Source organism: Mya arenaria, chromosome 7 (assembly GCF_026914265.1).
Source record: "Mya arenaria isolate MELC-2E11 chromosome 7, ASM2691426v1".
Lineage (NCBI taxonomy): Eukaryota > Metazoa > Mollusca > Bivalvia > Myida > Myidae > Mya > Mya arenaria.
In genome coordinates, this window is record NC_069128.1 from 13820635 (window position 1) to 13846511 (window position 25877).

The 25877-nt window shown below is 47.1% G+C and overlaps 2 protein-coding genes and 1 long non-coding RNA gene across 3 annotated transcripts; all 3 read left to right on the plus strand.

Annotated features, from left to right (window-relative positions):
• The first annotated feature begins 24 nt into the window (after positions 1 to 24).
• On the plus strand, positions 25 to 19639 carry LOC128240932 (mucin-19-like). The gene is made up of 5 exons (XM_052957925.1): positions 25 to 16624; positions 16723 to 17152; positions 17408 to 17835; positions 18308 to 18649; positions 19407 to 19639. The coding sequence occupies exons 1-5, from the start codon at positions 25 to 27 to the stop codon at positions 19637 to 19639; spliced, it is 18033 nt and encodes a 6010-aa protein (XP_052813885.1).
• Positions 19640 to 20024: 385 nt separating this feature from the next.
• On the plus strand, positions 20025 to 23321 carry LOC128240421 (uncharacterized). The gene is made up of 3 exons (XR_008262170.1): positions 20025 to 20119; positions 22748 to 22803; positions 23229 to 23321. It is a non-coding gene; the product is annotated as an uncharacterized LOC128240421 (long non-coding RNA).
• A 412-nt stretch (positions 23322 to 23733) lies between these two features.
• LOC128240933 (uncharacterized) lies at positions 23734 to 24589 on the plus strand. Its single transcript, XM_052957926.1, has 3 exons — positions 23734 to 23746; positions 23854 to 24049; positions 24406 to 24589. The coding sequence occupies exons 1-3, from the start codon at positions 23734 to 23736 to the stop codon at positions 24587 to 24589; spliced, it is 393 nt and encodes a 130-aa protein (XP_052813886.1).
• Positions 24590 to 25877: the final 1288 nt, after the last annotated feature.

The following is a 25877-nucleotide window of genomic DNA, read 5'->3' on the forward strand; positions in this document are numbered from 1 at the left end:
AAAACAAAAACAACCTCCTCTACTATGTCGCAAAAGGCGCCGCTACACTGTCACAACAGGAAAACCAAGTACAGCCGCCCCTACTATTTTCTCGAAAGACGCCGCTGCAACTGTCATCCAGACGAAGCAAGTACAGCCGCCCCTACAACTGCCACCAGAGACAAACCAAGTACAGCCACCCCTACTATTGTCTCGAAAGGCGCCGCTACAACTGCCACTACAGTCGAACCAAGAACAGCCTCCCTAATATTGTCCTACAGACCAACCAAGTACAGCCGCCCTACTATTGTCTCGAAAGGTGCCCCTACAACTGTCACCACAGACGAACCAAGTACAGCTGCCCCTACAACAGTCACTACAAACGAACAAAGTACAACCGCCCCTACTATTGTCTGGAAAGGCGCCGCTACAACTGTCACTACAGACGAAACAAGTACAGCCGCCTCTACTATTGTCTCGAATGGAGCCCCTACAACTGTCACTACAGGCGAACCAAGTACAGCCGCCCCTACTAGTTTCTCGAAAGGCGCCCCTACAACTGTCACTTCAGACCAACCAAGTACAGCCACCCCTACTATTGTCACTAAAGGCGCCGCTACAACAGTCACTACAAACGAACATAGCACAGCCGCCCCTACTATTGTCTCGAAAGGCGCCGCTACAACTGTCACCACAAACGAACCAAGTACAGCCGCCCCTACTATTGTCTCAAAAGGCGCCTCTACAAATGTCACCACAGAAGAACCAAGAACAGCCGAACCCACTATTGTCTCGAAAGGCGCCCCTACAACTGTCACTTCAGACGAACCAAGTACAGCCACCCCTAATATTGTCACTAAAGGTGCCGCTACAACTGTCACTATAGACGAATCAAGTTCAGCCGCCCTTACTATTGTCTCGAAAGGCGCCGCTACTACAGTCACTACAGGCGAAACAAGTACAGCCACCCCTACTATTGTCTCGAAAGGCGCCGCTACAAATGTCACTACAGGCGAACCAAGTACAGCCGCCCCTACTATTGTCTCGAAAAGCGCCCCTACAACTGTCACTTCAGACGAACAAAGTACAGCCACCCCTACTATTGTCACTAAAGGCGCCGCTACAACAGTCACTACAAACGAACCAAGTACAGCCGCCCCTACTATTGTCTCGAAATGCGCCCCTACAACTGTCACTACAGGCGAACCAAGTACAGCCGACCCTACTATTGTCTCGAAAGGCGCCGCTATAACAGTCACTACAGACGAACCAAGTACAGCAGCCCCTACTATTGTCTCGAAAGGCGCCGCTACACCTGTAATTACAGGCGAACCAAGTACAGCCGCCACTAATATTGTCACTAAAGGTGCCGCTAGAACTGTCACTTCAGGCGAACCAAGTACAACCGCCCCTACTATTGTCTCGAAAGGTGCCGCTACAACTGTCACTTCAGGCGAATTAGGTACAGCCGCCCCTACAACTGTCAACACAGACGAACCAAGTACAGCCGCCCCAAATATTGTCACTAAAGGCGTCGCTACAACTGTCACTACAGACAAACCAAGTAAAGCCGCACCTACTGTTGTCTCGAAAGGCGCCGCTACAACTGTCACTTCAGGCGAACCAGGTACAGCCGCCCCTACAACTGTCACCACAGACGAACCAAGGACAGCCGCCCCTACTATTGTCTCGAAAGGCGCCGCTACAACTGTCACTACAGACGAACCAAGTACAGCCGCCCCTACTTTTGGCACTAAAGGTGCCACTACAACTGTCACTACAGACGAACCAAGTACAGCCGCCCCTACTATTTTCTCGAAAGGCGCCACTACAACAGTCATCACAGGCGAACCAAGTACAGCCGCCACTACTAATGTCTCGAAAGGCGACACTACAACAGTCACCACAGACGAACCAAGTACAGCCGCCCCTACTATTGTCTCCAAAGGCGCCACTACAACTGTCACCAAAGACGAACCAAGTACAGCCGCCACTACTATTGTCTCGAAAGGCGACACTACAACTGCCACCACAGACGAACCAAGTACAGCCGCCACTACTATTGTCTCGAAAGGCGACACTACAACTGCCACCATAGACGAACCAAGTACAGCCGCCCCTAATATTGTTACTAAAGGTGCCGCTACAACTGTCACTATAGACGAATCAAGTTCAGCCGCCCCTACTATTGTCTCGAAAGGCGCCGCTACTACAGTCACTACAGGCGAAACAAGTACAGCCACCCCTACTATTGTCTCGAAAGGCGCCGCTACAAATGTCACTACAGGCGAACCAAGTACAGCCGCCCCTACTATTGTCTCGAAAGGCGCCCCTACAACTGTCACTTCAGACGAACAAAGTACAGCCACCCCTACTATTGTCACTAAAGGCGCCGCTACAACAGTCACTACAAACGAACCAAGTACAGCCGCCCCTACTATTGTCTCGAAAGGCGCCGCTACAACTGTCACTACAGGCGAACCAAGTACAGCCGCCCCTACTATTGTCTCGAAAGGCGCCGCTACAACAGTCACTACAGACGAACCAAGTACAGCAGCCCCTACTATTGTCTCGAAATGCGCCGCTACACCTGTAATTACAGGCGAACCAAGTACAGCCGCCACTAATATTGTCACTAAAGGTGCCGCTAGAACTGTCACTTCAGGCGAACCAGGTACAACCGCCCCTACTATTGTCTCGAAAGGTGCCGCTACAACTGTCACTTCAGGCGAATTAGGTACAGCCGCCCCTACAACTGTCAACACAGACGAACCAAGTACAGCCGCCCCAAATATTGTCACTAAAGGCGTCGCTACAACTGTCACTACAGACGAACCAAGTACAGCCGCACCTACTGTTGTCTCGAAAGGCGCCGCTACAACTGTCACTTCAGGCGAACCAGGTACAGCCGCCCCTACAACTGTCACCACAGACGAACCAAGTACAGCCGCCCCTACTATTGTCTCGAAAGGCGCCGCTACAACTGTCACTACAGACGAACCAAGTACAGCCGCCCCTACTATTGGCACTAAAGGCGCCACTACAACTGTCACTACAGACGAACCAAGTACAGCCGCCCCTACTATTGTCTCGAAAGGCGCCACTACAACAGTCATCACAGGCGAACCAAGTACAGCCGCCACTACTAATGTCTCGAAAGGCGACACTACAACAGTCACCACAGACGAACCAAGTACAGCCGCCCCTACTATTGTCTCGAAAGGCGCCGCTACAACAGTCATCACAGGCGAACCAAGTACAGCCGCCACTACTATTGTCTCGAAAGGCGACACTACAACTGCCACCATAGACGAACCAAGTACAGCCGCCCCAAATATTGTCACTAAAGGCGTCGCTACAACTGTCACTACAGACAAACCAAGTACAGCCGCCCCTACTATTGTCTCGAAAGGCGCCGCTACTACAGTCACTACAGGCGAAACAAGTACAGCCACCTCTACTATTGTCTCGAAAGGCGCCGCTACAAATGTCACTACAGGCGAACCAAGTACAGCCGCCCCTACTATTTTCTCGAAAGGCGCCCCTCCAACTGTCACTTCAGACGAACAAAGTACAGCCACCCCTACTATTGTCACTAAAGGCACCGCTACAACAGTCACTACAAACGAACCAAGTACAGCCGTCTCTACAATTGTCTCGAAAGGCGCCGCTACAACAGTCACTACAGGCGAACCAAGTACAGCCGCCCCTACTATTGTCTCGAAAGGCGCCGCTACAACTGTTACCACAGAAGAACCAAGTACAGCCGCCCTTAATATTGTCACTAAAGGCGCCGCTACAACAGTCACTACAAACGAACCAAGTACAGCCGCCCCTACTATTGTCTCGAAAGGCGCCGCTAAAACTGTCACTTCAGGCGAACCAGGTACAGCCACCCCTACTATTGTCACTAAAGGTGCCGCTACAACAGTCACTACAAACGAACCAAGTGCAGCCGCCCCTACTATTGTCTCGAAAGGCGCCGCTACAACTGTCACCACAGACGAACCAAGAACAACCGCCCCTACTATTGTCTCAAAAGACGCCTCTACAAATGTCACTACAGACGAACCAAGTACAGCCGCCCCTACTATTGTCTCGAAAGGCGCCGCTACAACTGTCACCACAGACGAACCAAGAACAACCGCCCCTACTATTGTCTCAAAAGGCGCCTCTACAAATGTCACTACAGACGAACCAAGTACAGCCGCCCCTACTATTGTCTCTAAAGGCGCCGCTACAACTGTCAATACAGGCGAACCAAGTACAGCCGCCACTAATATTGTCACTAAAGGTGCCACTAAAACTGTCACTTCAGGCGAACCAAGTACAGCCGCCCCTACTATTGTCTCAAAAGGTGCCGCTACAACTGTCACTTCAGGCGAACCAGGTACAGCCGCCCCTACAACTGTCATCACAGGCGAACCAAGTACATCCGTCCCTACTATTGTCTCCAAAGGCGCCACTACAACAGTCACCACAGACGAACCAAGTACAGCCGCCACTACTATTGTCTCGAAAGGCGACACTACATCTGCCACCATAGACGAACCAAGTACAGCCGCCCCTACTATTGTCTCGAAAGGCGCCGCTACAACTGTCACTACAGACGAACCAAGTACAGCCGCCCCTACTATTGTCTCGAAAGGTGCCGCTACAACTGTCACTACAGGCGAACCAAGTACAGCCACCCCTACTATTGTCTCGAAAGGCGCCGCTACAACTGTCACTACAGGAAAACCAAGTACAACCGCCTCTACTATTGTCTCGAAAGGCGCCGCTACAACTGTCACTACAGGAAAACCAAGTACAACCGCCCCTACTATTGTCTCGAAAGGCGCCACTACAACTGTCACCACAGACGAACCAAGTACAACCGCCCCTACTATTGTCTCAAAAGGCGCCTCTACAAATGTCACCACAGAAGAACCAAGAACAGACGAACCCACCATTGTCTCGAAAGGCGCCCCTACAACTGTCACTTCAGACGAACCAAGTACAGCCACCCCTACTATTGTCACTAAAGGCGCCGCTACAACATTCACTACAAACGAACCAAGTACAGCCGCCCCTACTATTGTCTCGAAAGGCGCCGCTACAACTGTCACTACAGGCGAACCAAGTACAGCCGCCCCTACTATTGTCTCGAAAGGCGCCGCTACAACTGTCACTACAGACGAACCAAGTACAGCCGCCCCTACTATTGTCTCGAAAGGCGCCGCTACAACTGTCACTACAGGCGAACCAAGTACAGCCGCCCCTACTATTGTCTCGAAAGGCGCCCCTACAACTGTCACTTCAGACGAACCAAGTACAGTCAACCCTACTATTGTCACTAAAGGCTCCGCTACAACAGTCACTACAAACGAACCAAGTACAGCCGCCCCTACTTTTGTCTCGAAAGGCGTCGCTACAACTATCACCACAGACGAACCAAGAACAACAGCCCCTACTATTGTCTCAAAAGGCGCCTCTACAAATGTCACCACAGAAGAACCAAGAACAGCCGAACCCACTATTGTCTCGAAAGGCGCCCCTACAACTGTCACTTCAGACGAACCAAGTACAGCCACCCCTACTATTGTCACTAAAGGCGCCGCTACAACAGTCACTACAAACGAACCAAGTACAGCCGCCCCTACTATTGTCTCGAAAGGCGCCGCTACAACTGTCACTACAGGCGAACCAAGTACAGCCGCCCCTACTATTGTCTCGAAAGGCGCCGCTACAACTGTAATTACAGGCGAACCAAGTACAGCCGCCCCTACTATTGTCTCGAAAGGCGCCCCTACAACTGTCACTTCAGACGAACCAAGTACAGCCACCCCTACTATTGTCACTAAAGGCGCCGCTACAACAGTCACTACAAACGAACCAAGTACAGCCGCCCCTACTTTTGTCTCGAAAGGCGTCGCTACAACTGTCACCACAGACGAACCAAGAACAACAGCCCCTACTATTGTCTCAAAAGGCGCCTCTACAAATGTCACCAAAGAAGAACCAAGAACAGCCGAACCCACAATTGTCTCGAAAGGCGCCCCTACAACTGTCACTTTAGACGAACCAAGTACAGCCACCCCTACTATTGTCACTAAAGGCGCCGCTACAACAGTCACTACAAACGAACCAAGTACAGCTGCCCCTACTATTGTCTCGAAAGGCGCCCATACAACTGTCACTACAGGCGAACCAAGTACAGCCGCCCCTACTATTGTCTCGAAAGGCGCCGCTACAACTGTCACCACAGACGAACCAAGTACAGCCGCCACTACTATTGTCTCGAAAGGCGACACTACAACTGCCACCATAGACGAACCAAGTACAGCCGCCCCTAATATTGTCACTAAAGGTGCCGCTACAACTGTCACTATAGACGAATCAAGTTCAGCCGCCCCTACTATTGTCTCGAAACGCGCCGCTACTACAGTCACTACAGGCAAAACAAGTACAGCCACCCCTACTATTGTCTCGAAAGGCGCCGCTACAAATGTCACTACAGGCGAACCAAGTACAGCCGCCCCTACTATTGTCTCGAAAAGCGCCCCTACAACTGTCACTTCAGACGAACAAAGTACAGCCACCCCTACTATTGTCACTAAAGGCGCCACTACAACAGTCACTACAAACGAACCAAGTACAGCCGCCCCTACTATTGTCTCGAAAGGCGCCCCTACAACTGTCACTACAGGCGAACCAAGTACTGCCGCCCCTACTATTGTCTCGAAAGGCGCCGCTACAACTGTCACTACAGACGAACCAAGTACAGCAGCCCCTACTATTGTCTCGAAAGGCGCCGCTACACCTGTAATTACAGGCGAACCAAGTACAGCCGCCACTAATATTGTCACTAAAGGTGCCGCTACAACTGTCACTTCAGGCGAACCAGGTACAACCGCCCCTACTATTGTCTCGAAAGGTGCCGCTACAACTGTCACTTCAGGCGAATTAGGTACAGCCGCCCCTACAACTGTCAACACAGACGAACCAAGTACAGCCGCCCCTAATATTGTCACTAAAGGCGTCGCTACAACTGTCACTATAGACAAACCAAGTACAGCCGCACCTACTGTTGTCTCGAAAGAAGCCGCTACAACTGTCACTTCAGGCGAACCAGGTACAGCCGCCCCTACAACTGTCACCACAGACGAACCAAGGACAGCCGCCCCTACTATTGTCTCGAAAGGCGCCGCTACAACTGTCACTACAGACGAACCAAGTACAGCCGCCCCTACTATTGGCACTAAAGGCGCCACTACAACTGTCACTACAGACGAACCAAGTACAGCCGCCCCTACTATTTTCTCGAAAGGCGCCACTACAACAGTCATCACAGGCGAACCAAGTACAGCCGCCACTACTAATGTCTCTAAAGGCGACACTACAACAGTCACCACAGACGAACCAAGTACAGCCGCCCCTACTATTGTCTCGAAAGGCGCCGCTACAACAGTCATCACAGGCGAACCAAGTACAGCCGCCCCTACTAATGTCTCCAAAGGCGCCACTACAACTGTCACCACAGACGAACCAAGTACAGCCGCCACTACTATTGTCTCGAAAGGCGACACTACAACTGCCACCATAGACGAACCAAGTACAGCCGCCCCTAATATTGTCACTAAAGGTGCCGCTACAACTGTCACTATAGACGAATCAAGTTCAGCCACCCCTACTATTGTCTCGAAAGGCGCCGCTACAACTGTCACTACAGGCGAAACAAGTACAGCCGCCCCTACTATTGTCTCGAAAGGCGCCGCTACAACTGTCACTACAGGCGAACCAAGTACAGCCGCCCCTACTATTGTCTCGAAAGGCGCCCCTCCAACTGTCACTTCAGACGAACCAAGTACAGCCACCCCTACTATTGTCACTAAAGGCGCCGCTACAACAGTCACTACAAACGAACCAAGTACAGCCGTCCCTACAATTGTCTCGAAAGGCGCCGCTACAACTGTCACTACAGGCGAACCAAGTACAGCCGCCCCTACTATTGTCTCGAAAGGCGCCGCTACAACTGTTACCACAGAAGAACCAAGTACAGCCGCCCTTAATATTGTCACTAAAGGCGCCGCTACAACAGTCACTACAAACGAACCAAGTACAGCCGCCCCTACTATTGTCTCGAAAGGCGCCGCTCAAACTGTCACTTCAGGCGAACCAGGTACAGCCACCCCTACTATTGTCACTAAAGGCGCCGCTACAACAGTCACTACAAACGAACCAAGTACAGCCGCCCCTACTATTGTCTCGAAAGGCGCCGCTACAACTGTCACCACAGACGAACCAAGAACAACCGCCCCTACTATTGTCTCAAAAGGCGCCCCTACAACTGTCACTACAGACGAACCAAGTACAGCCGCCCCTACTATTGTCTCGAAAGGCGCCGCTACAACTGTCACTACAGGCGAACCAAGTACAGCCGCCCCTACAACTGCCACCAGAGACAAACCAAGTACAGCCACCCCTACTTTTGTCAATAAATATGCCGCTACAACTGTCATCAGAGACGAACCAAGTACAGCCGCCCCTACTATTGTCTCGAAAGGCGCCGCTACAACTGTCACTACAGACGAACCAAGTACAGCCGCCCCTACTATTGTCTCGAAAGGAGCCGCTACAACTGTCACTACAGACGAACCAAGTACAGCCGCCCGTACTATTGGCACAAAAGGCGCGGCTACAACCGTCACAACAGGCATACCAAGTACAGCCACCCCTACTATTGTCACAAAAGGCACCGCTACAACAGTCACTACAAACGAACCAAGTACAGCCGCCCCTACTATTGTCTCGAAAGGCGCCGCTACAACTGTCACTACAGGCGAACCAAGTACAGCCGCCCCTACTATTGTCTCGAAAGGCGCCGCTACAACTGTCACCACAGAAGAACCAAGTACAGCCGCCCCTAATATTGTCACTAAAGGCGCCGCTACAACAGTCACTACAAACGAACCAAGTACAGCCGCCCCTACTATTGTCTCGAAAGGCGCCGCTACAACTGTCACCACAGAAGAACCAAGTACAGCTGCCCCTACTATTGTCACTAAAGGCGCCGCTACAACTGTCACTACAAAAGAACAAAGTACAGCCGCCCCTACTATTGTCTCGAAAGGCGCCGCTACAACTGTCACTACAGGCGAACCAAGTACAGCCGCCCCTACTAGTGTCTCGAAAGGCGCCCCTACAACTGTCACTTCAGACCAAACAAGTACAGCCACCCCTACTATTGTCTCGAAAGGCGCCGCTACAACTGTCACTACAGACGAATCAAGTACAGCCGCCCCTACAATTGGCACTAAAGGCGCCACTACAACTGTCACTACAGACGAACCAAGTACAGCCGCCCCTACTATTGTCTCGAAAGGCGCCACTACAACAGTCATCACAGGCGAACCAAGTACAGCCGCCACTTCTAATGTCTCGAAAGACGCCGCTACAACAGTCATCACAGGCGAACCAAGTACAGCCGCCCCTACTATTGTCTCCAAAGGCGCCACTACAACAGTCACCACAGACGAACCAAGTACAGCCGCCACTACTATTGTCTCGAAAGGCGACACTACAACTGCCACCATAGACGAACCAAGTACAGCCGCCCCTAATATTGTCACTAAAGGTGCCGCTACAACTGTCACTTCAGGCGAACCAGGTACAGCCGCCCCTACTATTGTCTCGAAAGGCGCCGCTACAACTGTCACTACAGACGAATCAAGTACAGCCACCCCTACTATTGTCTCGAAAGGCGCCGCTACAACTGTCACTACAGGAAAACCAAGTACAACCGCCTCTACTATTGTCTCGAAATGCGCCGCTACAAATGTCACTACAGGAAAACCAAGTGCAACCGCCCCTACTATTGTCTCGAAAGGCGCCACTACAACTGTCACCACAGACAAACCAAGTACAACCGCACCTACTATTGTCTCAAAAGGCGCCTCTACAAATGTCACTACAGACGAACCAAGTACAGCCACCCCTACTATTGGCACTAAAGGCGCCGCTACAACAATCACCACAAACGAACCAAGTACAGCCGCCCATACTATTGTCTCGAAAGGCGCCGCTACAACTGTCACCACAGACGAACCAAGAACAACCGCCCCTACTATTGTCTCAAAAGGCGCCTCTACAAATGTCACCACAGAAGAACCAAGAACAGCCGAACCCACTATTGTCTCGAAAGGCGCCGCTACAACTGTCACTTTAGACGAACCAAGTACAGCCACCCCTACTATTGTCACTAAAGGCGCCGCTACAACATTTACTACAAACGAACCAAGTACAGCCGCCCCTAATATTGTCTCGAAAGGCGCCGCTACAACTGTCACTACAGGCGAACCAAGTACAGCCGCCCCTACTATTGTCTCGAAAGGCGCAGCTCCAACAGTCACTACAGACGAACCAAGTACAGCCGCCCCTACTATTGTCTCCAAAGGCGCCGCTACAACTGTCACTACAGGCGAACCAAGTACAGCCGCCTCTACTATTGTCTCGAAAGGCGACCCTACAACTGTCACTTCAGACGAACCAAGTACAGTCAACCCTACTATTGTCACTAAAGGCGCCGCTACAACAGTCACTACAAACGAACCAAGTACAGCCGCCCCTACTATTGTCTCGAAAGGCGTCGCTACAACTGTCACCACAGACGAACCAAGAACAACCGCCCCTACTATTGTCTCAAAAGGCGCCTCTACAAATGTCACCACAGAAGAACCAAGAACAGCCGAACCCACTATTGTCTCGAAAGGCGCCCCTACAACTGTCACTTCAGACGAACCAAGTACAGCCACCCCTACTATTGTCACTAAAGGCGCCGCTACAACAGTCACTACAAACGAACCAAGTACAGCCGCCCCTACTATTGTCTCGAAAGGCGCCCCTACAACTGTCACTACAGGCGAACCAAGTACAGCCGCCCCTACTATTGTCTCGAAAGGCGCCGCTACAACAGTCACTACAGACGAACCAAGTACAGCCGCCCCTACTATTGTCTCGAAAGGCGCCGCTACAACTGTCACTACAGGCGAACCAAGTACAGCCGCCCCTAATATTGTCACTAAAGGTGCCGCTAAAACTGTCACTTCAGGCGAACCAGGTACAGCCGCCCCTACTATTGTCTCGAAAGGTGCCGCTACAACTGTCACTTCAGGCGAACCAGGTACAGCCGCCCCTACAACTTTCACCACAGACGAACCAAGTACAGCCACCCCTAATATTGTCACTAAAGGCGCCGCTACAACTGTCACTACAGACGAACCAAGTACAGCCGCACCTACTGTTGTCTCGAAAGGCGCCGCTACAACTGTCACTTCAGGCGAACCAGGTACAGCCGCCCCTACAACTGTCACCACAGACGAACCAAGTACAGCCGCCCCTACTATTGTCTCGAAAGGCGCCGCTACAACTGTCACTACAGACGAACCAAGTACAGCCGCCCCTACTATTGGCACTAAAGGCGCCACTACAACTGTCACTACAGACGAACCAAGTACAGCCGCCCCTACTATTTTCTCGAAAGGCGCCACTACAACAGTTATCACAGGCGAACCAAGTTCAGCCGCCTCTACTATTGTCTCGAAAGGCGACACTACAACAGTCACCACAGACGAACCAAGTACAGCCGTCCCTACTATTGTCTCTAAAGGCGCCGCTACAACAGTCATCACAGGCGAACCAAGTACAGCCGCCCCTACTATTGTCTCGAAAGGCGCCAATACAACAGTCACCACAGACGAACCAAGTACAGCCGCCACTACTATTGTCTCGAAAGGCGACACTACAACTGCCACCATAGACGAACCAAGAACAAAAGGCACCGCTACAACAGTCACCACAAACGAACCAAGTACAGCCGCCCCTACTATTGTCTCGAAAGGCGCCGCTACAACTGTCACTACAGGCGAACCAAGTACAGCCGCCCCGACTATTGTCTCGAAAGGCGCCCCTAAAACTGCCACCACAGATGAACCAAGTACAGCCGCCCCTACTATTGTCTCGAAAGGCGCCGCTACAGCTGTCAGTACAGACGAACCAAGTACAGCCGCCCCTACTATTGTCTCGAAAGGCGCCACTACAACTGTCACTACAGTCGAACCAAGTACAGCTGCCCCTAATATTGTCTCGAAAGGCGCCGCTACAACAGTCACTACAGACGAACCAAGTACAGCCGCCCCTACTATTGGCACAAAAGGTGCGGCTACAACAGTCACTACAGGCGAACCAAGTTCAGCCGCCCCTACTATTGTCTCGAAAGGCGCCACTACAACAGTTACCACAGGCGAACCAAGTACAGCCGCCCCTATTATTGTCTCGAAAGGTGCCACTACAACTGTCTCCACAGACGAACCAAGTACAGCCGCCCCTACAACTGTCACTACAGGCCAACCAAGTACAGCCGCCCCTACTATTGTCTCGAATGGCGCCACTACAACTGTCACTACAGGCGAACCAAGTACAGCCGCCCCTAATATTGTCGCTAAAGGCACCGCTACAACTGCCACCACAGACGAACCAAGTACAGCCGCCCCTACTATTGTCTCGAAAGGCGCCACTACAACAGTCACCACAGGCGAACCAAATACAGCCGCCCCTATTATTGTCTCGAAAGGCGCCACTAACACTGTCACTACAGACGAACCAAGTACAACCGCCCCTACTATGATCTCAAAAGGCGCCCCTACAAATGTCACCACAGACGAACCAAGAACAGCCGCCCCCACTATTTTCTCGAAAGGCGCCTCTACAACTGTCACTTCAGACGAACCAAGTACAGCCGCCCCTACTATTGTCTCGAAAGGCGCCGCTACAACTGTCACTACAGGCGAAAAAAGTACAGCCGCCCCTACTATTGTTTCGAAAGGCGCCGCTACAACTGTCACTACAGGAATACCAAGTACAGCCACCCCTACTTTTGTCACAAAAGGTGCCGCTACAACTGTCACCACAGACGAACCAATTACAGCCGCCCCTACTATTGTCTCGAAAGGCGCTGCTACAACTGTCACTACAGGCGAACCAAGTACAGCCGCCCATACTATTTTCTCCAAAGGCACCGCTACAACAGTCACTACAGGCCAACCAAGTACAGCCGCCCCTACTGTTGTCTCGAAAGGCGCGGCTACAACTGTCACCACAGACAAATCAAGTACAGTCTCACCTATTATTGTCTCGAAAGGCGCCGCTAAAACAGTCACTACAGGGGAACCAAGAACAGCCGCCCATACAACTGTCACCACAGACGAACCAAATACAGCCGCCCCTACTATTGTCTCGAAAGGCGCCGCTACAACTGTCACTACAGACGAACCAAGTACAGCCGCCCCTTCTATTGTCTCGAAAGGCGCCACTAAAATTGGCACTACAGGCGAACCAAATACAGCCGTTACTACTATTGTCCCCAAAGGCGCCGCTACAACTGTCACTACAGGCCAACCAAGTACAGTCGCCCCTACTATTGTCTCGAAAGGCGAAGCTACAACTGGCACTACAGGACAATCAAGTACAGCCGCCCCTACAACTGTCTCTACAAGCGAACCAAGTACAGCCGCCCCTACTATTGTCTCGAAAGGCGCCGCTAAAGCTGTCACTACAGACGAACCAAGTACAGCCGCCACTACTATTGTCTCGGAAGGCGCCGCTACAACTTTCACTACAGGCGAACAAAGTACAGTCGCCCCTACTATTGTCACTAAAGTGGCCGCTACAACAGTAACTGCAAGCGAACCAAATACAGCCGCCCCTACTATTGTCTCGAAAGGCGCCGCTACAACTGTCACTACAGACGAACCAAGTACAGTCGCCCCTACTATTGGCACTAAAGGCGCCGCTACAACTGTCACTACAGGCGAACCAAATACAGCCGCCCCTACTATTTTCTCGAAAGGCGCCGCTACAACTGTCAACACAGAAGAACCAAGTACAGCCGCCCCTACTATTGTCTCGAAAGGCGCGGCTACAACTTTCACCACAAACGAACCAAGTACAGCCGTCACTACTATTGTCTCGAAAGGCGCCGCTACAACAGTCACTACAGGCGAACCAAATACAGCCGCCCCTTATATTGTCACTAAAGGCGCCGCTACAACTGTCACCACAGACGAACAAAGTACAGCCGCCCCTACTATTGTCTCAAAAGGCGACGCTACAACTGTCACTACAGACGAACCAAGTACAGCCACCCCTACTATTGTCACAACAGACCAACCAAGTACAGCCGCCCCTACTATTGTCTCGAAAGGCGCAGCTACAACTGTCACTACAGACGAATTAAGTACAGCCGCCCCTACTATTGTCACTACAAGCGAACCAAATACAGCCGCCCCTACTATTGTCTCGAAAAGCGCCGCTACAACTGTCACTAAAGGCGAACCAAGTACAGCCGCCCTTACTATTGTCTCGAAAGGTGCCGCTACAACTGTCACTTTAGGCGAACCAGGTACAACCGCACCTACAACTATCAGTACAGAAGAACCAAGTACAGCCGCCCCTACTATTGTCTCGAAAGGCGCCGCTACAACTGTCACCACAGAAGAACCAAGTACAGCCGCCCCTACTATTGTCTCGATAGGCGCCGCTAAAGCTGTCACTACAGACGAACCAAGTACAGCCGCCACTACTATTGTCTCGGAAGGCGCCGCTACAACTTTCACTACAGGCGAACCAAGTACAGTCGCCCCTACTATAGTCACTAAAGTGGCCGCTACAACAGTAACTACAAGCGAACCAAATACAGCTGCCCCTACTTTTGTCTCGAAAGGCGCCGCTACAACTGTTACTACAGACGAACCAAGTACAGTCGCCCCTACTATTGGCACTAAAGGCGCCGCTACAACTGTCACTACAGGCGAACCAAATACAGCCGCCCCTACTATTGTCTCGAAAGGCGCCGCTACAACTGTCACCACAGAAGAACCAAGTACAGCCGCCCCTATTATTGTCTCGAAAGGCGCGGCTACAACTGTCACCACAAACGAACCAAGTACAGCCGTCACTACTTTTGTCTCGAAAGGCGCCGCTACAACAGTCACTACAGGCGAACCAAATACAGCCGCCCCTAATATTGTCACTAAAGGCGCCGCTACAACTGTCACCACAGACGAACAAAGTACAGCCGCCCCTACTATTGTCTCGAAAGGCGCCGCTACAACTGTCACTACAGACGAACCAAGTACAGCCACCCCTACTATTGTCACTACAGACCAACCAAGTACAGCCGCCTCTACTATTGTCTCGAAAGGCGCCGCTACAACTGTCACTACAGACGAACCAAGTACAGCCGCCCCTACTATTGTCACTACAAGCGAACCAAATACAGCCGCCCCTACTATTGTCTCGAAAGGCGCCGCTACAACTGTCACTAAAGGCGAACCAAGTACAGCCGCCCTTACTATTGTCTCGAAAGGTGCCGCTACAACTGTCACTTTAGGCGAACCAGGTACAGCCGCACCTACAACTATCAGTACAGAAGAACCAAGTACAGCCGCCCCGACTATTTTCTCAAAAGGCGCCGCTGCAACTGTCACTACAGACGAACCAAGAACAGCCGCCTCTACTATTGTCTCGAAAGGCGCCACTACAACAGTCGCCACAGACGAACCAAGAAAAGCCGCCCCGACTATTGTCTCGAAAGGCGCCGCTACAGCTGTCAGTACAGACGAACCAAGTACAGCCACCCCTACTATTGTCACTAAAGGCGCCGCTACAACAGTCACTACAGACGAACCAAGTACAGCCGCCCCTACTATTGTCTCGAAAGGCGCCGCTACAACTGTCACTACAGGCGAACCAAGTACAGCCGCCCCTACTATTGTCTCGAAAGGCGCCGCTACAACTGTCACTACAGGAAAACCAAGTACAGCCACCCCTACTTTTGTCACTAAAGGTGCCGCTGCAACTGTCTCCACAGGCGAAACAAGTACAGCCGCCCCTACTATTGTCACTACAGGCGCCCCTACAACTGTCACCAGAGACAAACCAAGTACAGATCCCCCTACTTTTGTCACTAAAGGTGCACCAAGTAATTCATTGACCACTGGCTTACCAAGTACAGCCGCCTCTATTTCATTGACCACTGGCTTGCCAAGTACAGCCGCCTCTATTTCATTGACCCCTGGCTCACCAAGTTCTGCCGCCTCTACTTCATTTACCCCTGGCTCGCCAAGTAAAGCCGCCTCTACTTCATTGACCATTGGCTCGCCAAGTACACCACCCTCTTCTTCATTGATTCCTGGCTCACTATATACAGCCACCTCTACTTTATTGACCCCAGGCTCGCCAAGTACAGCCGCCCCTACTTCATTGACCACTGGCTCGCCAAGTACAGCACCCTCTAGTGCATTGACCATTGGCTCATCGAGTACAGCCGCTTCTAATTCAATGATTTCTGGCTCACTTACTACAGGCACTTCTACTTTATCGACTACTGGCTCATTGAGGAAAGCCGCTTCTACCATATTGACCATTGGCTCACCTAGTCCTGCCGCCTCTTCGCTGTTGGCCACTGGCTCACCGAGTACTCTCACCTCGTTTTTATTGAAAACTAGCTCAACGAGTACAATCGCCTCTAAAACAGAAACTACACCGAGCACAGCCTTATCAGTTGCTTCACCGAGTACAGCCGCCTCTACAACAGAAACTACACCGAGTACAGCAACATCTTCAACAGTGACTTCACCGAGTACAGCGCGATCTTCGACAATAACTAAACCGAGTAGAGCGCCATCTTCAACAATAACTACACAGAATACAGCCGCATCTTCGACAGTAACTACACCGAGTACAGCCGCATCTTCGACAGTTACTACACCGAGCACAGCCACATCTTCAACAGTGACTTTACCGAGTACAGCGCAATTTTCGACAATAACTACACCGAGTACAGCGCCATCTTCAACAGTGAATACACCGAGTACAGCCGCATCTTCGACAGTAACTACACCGAGTACAGCCACATCTTCAACAGTGACTACACCGAGTACAGCCGCATTTTCAACAGAAACTACACCGAGTACAGCCGCATTTTCAACATTTACTACACCGAGTACAGGCGCATCTTCGACAATAACTACACCGAGTACAGGCGCATCTTCAACAATAACTACAACGAGAACAGCCGCATCTTCAACAGAAACTATATCGAGTATTGTCGCATCTTCGACAGTTTCTACGCCGAGTAAAGCCGCATCTTCTACAGTAACTACACCGAGTACAGTCGCATCTTCGACAGTAACTACATCGAGTACAGCTACATCTTCAACAGTAAATAAATCGAGTACAGTCGCCTCTTCAACAGTAACTACACTGATTGCAGCCGCCTCCTCAACAGTAACGACACCGAGTACAGGCGCATCATCTAAATTAACAACAATGATAACACGCGCATCTTCAACAATAACTACAACGAGTAGTGCCGCATCTTCGACAAAAGCTACCCCGAGAACAGCCACATCTTCGATAGTAACTACACCGAGTACAGCCGCATCTTCAACAGTTACTACACCGATTGCAGCCGCCTCTTTAACAGTACCTACACCGAGTACAGGCGCATCTTCGACAATAACTACACCGAGTACAGGAGAATATTCAACAATAACTACAACGAGAACAGCCACATCTGCAACAGAAACTACATCAAGTATAGCCGCCTCGACAACAATAACTACACCGAATACTGCCGCTTCTTCAACAGTAACTTCACCGAGTACAGCCGCCTTTTCAACAGTAACTACACCGAGTGCAGCCGCTTTTTCAACAGTAGCTACACCGAGAACAGCCGCCGCCTTTTCAACAGTCACTTCACCGGGTACAGCCGCATTTTCAAAGGTTATTTCTCCGAGTACAGCCGCAACTTCAACAGTAACTACACCGAGTACAGCCGCATCTTCAACTGAAACTACACTGAGTACAGCCGCCTCTTCAACAATAATTAAACAGAGTTCATTCGCCTCTCCAGCAGTTACAACACTGAGTATAGCCGCCTCAACAACATTAACTAAACCGAGTACAACCGCCTCTTCAATAGTAACTACACTGAGTAAAGCCAATACAGGGACACCAAGTACAACCCCTAATACAGCCACTACAGGGACACCAAGTAAAGCCTCTCATACAAGCACTACAGGGACACCAAGTACATTATCCACTAAAGCCACTAGTGAGACACTAAGTACAGTCTCTACTAAAGCCACTACAGGGACACCAAGTACAGTCTCCACTAAAGCCACTACAGGGACACCAAATACAGTCTATATTACAGCCACTACGGGGACACCAAGTACAGCCTCTAACACAGCCACTACAGGGACACCAAGTAGAGCCTCTAATTCAGCCACTACATTGACAATAAGTACAATCTCCACTAAAGCCACTACATTGACACCAAGTACAGTGTCCGCTAAGGCCACTACAGGGACACCAAGTACAGTCTCTAATACAGCCACTACAGGGACACAAAGTACAGCCTCTAATTCAGCCACCACAGGGACACCAAGTAGTGTCTCCACTAAAGCCACTTCAGGGACACCAAGTACAGTCTCCACTAATGCTACTACAGGGACACCAAGTACAGTCTCCACTAAAACCACTACAGGGACACCAAGTACAGTCTCCACTAACGCCACTACAGGGACACCAAGTACAGTCACCACTAAAGCCAATACAGGGATACCAAGTACAGTCTCTAATACAGCCACAACAGGGGCACCAAGTACAGTCTCTAATACAGTCACTACAGGGACACCAAGTACAGTCTCTAATACAGCCACTACAGGGACACCAAGTACAGTCTCTAATACAGCCACTACAGGGACACCAAGTACAGTCTCCACTAAAGCCACTACAGGGACACCAAGTACAGTCTCAAATACAGCCACTACGGGGACACCAAGAACAGTCTCCACTAAAGCCACTTCAGGGACACCAAGTACAGTCTCAACTATTGCCACTACAGTGACATCAAGTACAGTCTCCACTAAAGCCACTACAGGGACACCAAGTACAGTATCTAATACAGCCACTACAGGGACACCAAGTACAGTCTCCACTAAAGCCACTACAGGGACACCAAGTACAGTCTTAACTATTGCCACTACAGGGACATCAAGTACACTCTCCACTAAAGCCACTACAGGGACACCAAGTACAGTCTCCACTAAGGCCACTACAGGGACACCAAGTACAGCCTCCACTAAGGCCACTACAGGGACACCAAGTACAGTCTCTAATACAGCCACTACAGGGACACCAAGTACAGTCTCCACTAAGGCCACTACAGGGACACAGAGTACAGTCTCCACTAAAACCACTACAGGGACATCAAGTACAGTCTCCACTAAAGCCACTACAGGGACACCAAGTACAGTCTCCACTAAAAACACTACAGGGACACCAAGTACAGTTTCCACTAAAACAACTACAATGACACCAAGTACAGTCTCCACTAAAACCACCACAGGGACACCAAGTAGAGTCTCCACTAAGGCACCTACAGGGACACCAAGTACAGTCTCCACTAAAACCACTACAGGGACACCAAGTACAGTCTCCACTAAGGCCACTACAGGGACACCAAGCACAGTCTCCACTAAAACCACTACAGGGACACCAAGTACAGTCTCCACTAAAACCACTACAGGGACACCAAGTACAGTCTCCGCTGTAGCCACAATAGGGTTACCCGGTACAACATCTTCTATAGGCACGCCAAGTGCAATGTCTACTAATGTGAGAACAGTTACACCAAGTACGCGTTCTACTTCAGTGACTACAGGCCCATCTAACACAGCCTCAACGGTTTTTCCCACTATGGAGCCAAACCTAGGTAATTTGACTGTTTTGTTAATCTTACTTATTTTTTATTTGTTTTAAATTTCAACGAAAATATTGTGGAGTATTATTTGAGCAGCTATACGCCATCATTAATCTGACAACGTGTATTCAACGTTGAAGATTAAAGTTTTTGTATTTGCACATTATTTTCAAACAACTATGTAACAATATATATTTCGTACTTATTATAAAAACGATAACTGTTTTAATAGTGAATGCCGTGGTCGTGTTCAACTTCACACTTGTGATTCAAACTACATTCATCGATTCAATCGGTCAAGATGCAGACTTTAACAGACACTTTAGGAATCTGGTAAGATCTCTCCGATACAATATACTTTATGAAATTGAATGCAGTGTCAGAGTATAACTTCACTCTTGTGATTTAAGATCAAGTCGCTCTGCCAGGAACGAGACTTTAAAACTCTCTTTTGGAATCTTGTAAGAATCACCTAGAGTCGTTACTGTATCAAAGTGAGAAAATGATCGAAGGTCAAAGAAGAAATTCGAGGATTCGCTTGTTTAAGAAGTTGTTCCTGTGTGACTGTTTCGGAGGTTGTTCTTAGGCACACTGGCTCCAAAGTTTATTTTTTTGTTTGATTTAGGAACCATTTTACAACATGAAAGACAAAGAAAAGAGAATAAAATGTTTTATATGGTAAAAGTACACAAAGTGTTCGTGCAAGGCAAAATATAGCACACTTTTTAATTTGAAACAAATATATTATTGTGAAATAGAGTAATATAATCAAATGTATTTAAAGATTTATTTACGATACTAGAAACAGATAAACGTGTAAAATGAACATTTTAATGGTACGGTGTATGCCGGCCCGGGTTTTAGTAAAAACACTTCATATAAAACTTTTTTTATCTGGGTCAGTATTCAATTTGCAACTAGGACAATCTTATGGTCATACATTATTAACTTTATTCACTCTATTAGTTAGTTAGTTAGTTATAACAAGTATTCCGATAAGCGACATCGATCTTAGATCCAAACCAATATTAAATACCAGCAATGATGTTATCGATTGATATTATTTTAAAAACTTCATTTTCTTTGAATGTATTTAATAAACATACTTTAATGTTAAAAATGTATACTGGGTGAGTACCTAAATCTGAACAGTACCTAAATATTGAACACCCATTATAAAAGTGTTTTTCCAACACTTAAACAAATCATGGACCAATAATTTTAAAAGAATACATAAAAGTAAATAACGAATTAAAAACTGTTCCATTTTTAGGTACTCCGAGGACAAAAATGGCAGTCCTAGACTTTGCGGTTAATAAAGTACTTTTCATACAGATTGGAAGTATCTTGAAAAATGCCATTTATATCAACCAATTGGTCTTGAATCCTAGTATGCTGATGGAAAATTTTGTAGTTGTAATGCAAGTTTAACTAAAAATATTTCAAAAAAGTGCCTAAAGTGTTCCGATTTAGGAACTCACCCAGTACACTTTGATGCATAAGACAAAACATCTTTCACGGAATTGACTTACGAAATTACGTACCAGAATACTGGAAATTGTTATTAATTAAATGTTTTATTAATAACGGCACTGATTTCAATTTTGACATTGTCGTGTGCTTATTGCATTATATCTCAAAACGTATGAGTTTAGTAAAGTTTGTACGGACGCACCTTCGATGCTTTATTTCTGAGTGAATCACTGATGTTTAATATCAAATACCGGATAGCGCTAATTTATGCAAATTTGACATGATACTGCGATATATTTCAACTGAAGTATTTACGAACAATTACTAACAATTATATTTTACAACCAAACGACACATATATCACGTGCAAAATTTGCACAGAGTAAGGATTGAATTTTAAAAAAAAAACGATCGTATCAAGGCAAAGGTAGAGTGCTTTGGATTATAACAGCGTTCACATGGTGGCGTCCGTATCCTTTAGACACTCCATACCACTAAGGCAGATAACAAAACAAACTTACACATGATCGCTTGCTTAAGGTACTCCGACCTATACTATTCTTGCGCTGAGGTCATCATTTATTGATGATGAGAAAAAGGATATATTGGTCATTGTTTTATAAATCTTAACTTTACTGATGATATTCATTTGATTATTTTTTTAGTAATTGAAAAGTAATCGTAAGAAGGGCAGTGTTGCCATAGAACGTTTGAGACGAAGCCGGACCTATCGGCCATTTATGCGTATTCAACATTTTGTTGGGTCTTTATTCTAAAGTATACGAAGAAGATAAATCATGGGCATTCCATCCTAGCTCATCCCTAGTTTGTAAAGCCCGAGTCAAAGATACGAATTAAGGGCTGAGGCCTCCGAACAATAGATGTTTAAGTGTCTGCTTAAATATGCCTTTCAAAAAATATAATTATTGGTGTATATCTTTTAATATTAAAAACTTTAACCACGCATTTTCAGGAGTTAAATCCCTTCTCTATGAAAATGAATTGGATAAAGATAATGACCCTTCGTTATAAACAATGAAATAAAAGAGATATATCGTACAATAGACGAATGAGTGACAACACCCAGAAAAACGAAGTCCACTAAATACGGGCATTTTATATTTTATCCGAGGGCAAATATAAAATTATTACCATTTTGATAATTCTCGTACAGCAACATATTACCCGAACTAAACAAGAATAAATAAATATTTATTTAATTATGTTATTAACGACTCCGGGTATAACCGACAACGGCTGTACCGTCTAGATTCCGTACATACTGCATTACCGAATAGCCGATACATGACGGACGGATACAATTGTCGGTTAATGGAATTCAACATAAAGGGATCCGTTATCTTTTGTCTTCTCAGTAGTATCTTTATATTTATGTCCACACGATCAGGCCACAACATATTCAGTTGCGTCTCGGTGCCTGTCATCAACATAAGTCTTGTAATTTAGTTGTTTTCGTATTTATTTCAGCTCATGCAGACGATGTTTAACAACATTCCACATGTAAACTTCACAGTCACTTACAGGTAAAGGTTAATGCTTATTAATTAAAACTTCAAAATGTAGCTATTAAAATCCTGGTCAATCGAAATCACAGAGTACATTTTAAAAAGCTGGTTCTTGAAAATATACATTCGTGGAAACTTCCGATGCCGTCGGATGCAATCCCTATTCCATGTCGACTTAGCCAATAGTGTGTTGACTCGTTATGAATGTGTTTTTAGATATTCTACATCATGAACTTTGTCATAAACATCATAGGGACGCCTATTTTGTCACAATAGTTAGTAACTTATATGTATCAAATCATTTCTTAATTATACCATTCAAAGACGAATGCATTCAATATGAATACAGTGTTTCATTCATCCGCTTAATATTTCATGACGTCATTTTCGTATCTGATATTTAATGAGGTCAGGTGTGTGTATATACTCACTATTCATTACAGTGCAGGAAGTATACGGTGTCACATAGCGACGACAGTGCCACAAGAGAAACCAGGGATCGCACATGAAACCGTGAAGGCACTAGAAGATATCCGAATCAATACTAACGTCGCAAAAAACGTCATTGCCACAAATCTGACTCACCTTTTAACAAAGGTCCTCCATATCAATATCAGCGAGGACGCTATTGAAGTCAACAACATTGTGGAAGAGATAGCGGGAAAAAAAGGTAACTTCTCTTGATATCAAACAGATTCAATTCGAATTATTGTTTTCCCATTCTCTCGAAGTTTTAAGGTTATTAAACTAAAATCAATATTTTATCAAATCGATCACCCACTGGGAAATATGTTTACTGCATGCCGTGATCAATTAGGCTGAAAATGGCATGATATCTAGTTTTACATGCAACATATTGTTTTAAATATGGTTATATTATCAATAAGAGCTGTAACTCATAATAGATTACTGTCCTAAATAGGTTAATTTCTACTAATATTGAGTGCTATGACTATAAACGGTACAATGCAGTCCGTGGCGTTCACAACCGTCCAGCTAATTGATTACTATAGTAAATATTCATTTATATCTTATTTATGTATTGTTTATAAACCTTTTTCCTAACAGAGGCATACGAACAGTCTCCCGACCCCTGTTCCTACTTTCGGTCAGACGTGTGCCCAACCACCGCCTACTATTTCACGTGCGCGGGGAATGGATCACCCTCGTGCAGACACAAATGCGAGGGGCCGAATGGGCAGGGCTTATGTGGGGATCATGGCACGTGCTTCTTTGGTCTCCAAGACAATGCACTAGCTTGCAAGTATGTCGATATGATAAATAAACGAGGGCGAGTGGTTTGGTAAAAATAAACGAATATAAATGATATCATATATCATGGTACATATTCAGATAAAACGCTCTTTGATATTAATCTATAATTTATTGACTGATTCATTCGTATACGAGACATTGACTCGGGTGACGCTTTCGACTGAATAGATTCCATTCAAAATAAATAATATGTTTGCATATATACAAAAAGTCAAACTTTTAAATGCGTTTCTGGAAATTTGCTTCTTAAAAACATGTGTTTCGGGCAAATTAGATAGTAAGGACAGGAAAATTTTACAGTTGGCGATTTCTAAAAATAGAACAATAATAACCCGTATGTTGCAGGTGCGAGGTGACGTCATGGCACGTGTATCACGGCGCGCAATGTGAGCAGACGACAGCGACACTTTGGTTCGTGTTGGCGGTATCTCTTGGTACAGGAAGTGCATTGCTGCTCATTCTTGTAGTCATCATTATTTGGCTCTGCATACGCGGCCGACGAGATAAACAGGCGCATGACGTCAGGTAATTAATTCATGGGCTCATTTCAGAAACCCGATTTTTGAATGTTAGCATCATTTTAGCTTCCTTTTTATAAATCGATGACGATTGCTGTAAATATATATGATAATAAGAAAATGGTCAACCCTGGGCATTTATTTAAACTTTGAGGTATTTTTATAATATAAATATGCAAAATGAAAGAAAAATAGAGTTTATTATCATTGAAACTGTTCACGACGGTTAATGTTCTCTTTATGAATGGGGCATTCTTTAACATTTATTGCTCAATGCTTTTATAATTCCATATCCTTGCAATTTAGACGAATCCACCCTTATTCGAATATATGGCCGACTAATAACTGTATCCACATACTTGCATGGCAGTGCATTATTTTGGAGATCAAAGAAGCACGTGCCATGATCCCCTCATAAGCCCTGCCCATCCAGTCCTTCACACTTGTGGTTGCACGAAGGTGTGACATTCATCGCGCACGTAAAATAGTAGGCCGCAGTCGGGCACACGTCTGTACGGAAGTAGGAACAGGGATCGGAAGACTGTTGGTACGCCTCTGTTATTGACAAGCGGTTATCAATAAAAATATAAAGAGATACATAATTAACAAGGATAGTCCATGATTTGGAGGGCCATGGAGTACATAATACCATTTTGATGGTCATTCATTTTTCTATTCATTGCGTTCGCATTTATACAGAGATACCAGTTTTTAACGCAACACAGCCTTGGCTTTTTTAGCCTAAAATATTACTATTGTGTTTTACCAACGCTACAGCGTCCTAATACCTAATATGAGTTTCTTCACTGATTTTCTAAAACAGACAACCTCGCACCAAAACATACTCGCCCTATTTCTTCTCTCACGTCTGACTATTGTTGCATTGGAGATTATTAATCAGAACCGTCTCGATATCTGGGTATTCTTAGGGCAAGGAAGGTCGCGGGTACAATCTCCTGCCTTATCATATTGAAGTCATTTTTTCTTCTTTTGATAGATAAAAACACTGGAAATGTCGTTATTTTAGAAATATTAAAATGTTTTTTTTTTTAAACTGCTTATTTTGAATGTTGTTAGAAGTTGAAATCTGCCATCAAACCTGGTAATCAGTGGATGATGAATTGCTTTTCTTTTTTACGCCATAAGTTTGAAAGTCTAATTTCATTTTTCAAAATATGAACCTGAACAGCTTTCTTTAAAAATGAAACCCTTAAATCGGTCCACTATTTCTTTTTTGTTATCAAATTTATTTATGTTTTATTAAGAATTGTATTCTAATGTGCACGCTGTCCGCTTCCG

Excerpts from the sequence above, each read along its gene's own strand:
- LOC128240933 (XM_052957926.1), top strand. Across the intron at positions 24,050-24,405 it reads GACAATGCACTAGCTTGCAA|GTGCGAGGTGACGTCATGGC; the intron begins GTATGTCGATAT and ends CGTATGTTGCAG.
- LOC128240932 (XM_052957925.1), top strand. The coding sequence starts at position 25 with ATGTCGCAAAAGGCGCCGCTACACTGTCACAACAGGAAAACCAAGTAC. Across the intron at positions 17,153-17,407 it reads TTCGACAGTTTCTACGCCGA|CTACCCCGAGAACAGCCACA; the intron begins GTAAAGCCGCAT and ends CTTCGACAAAAG. Across the intron at positions 18,650-19,406 it reads AGCCAATACAGGGATACCAA|TACAGTCTCCACTAAAACCA; the intron begins GTACAGTCTCTA and ends AATGACACCAAG.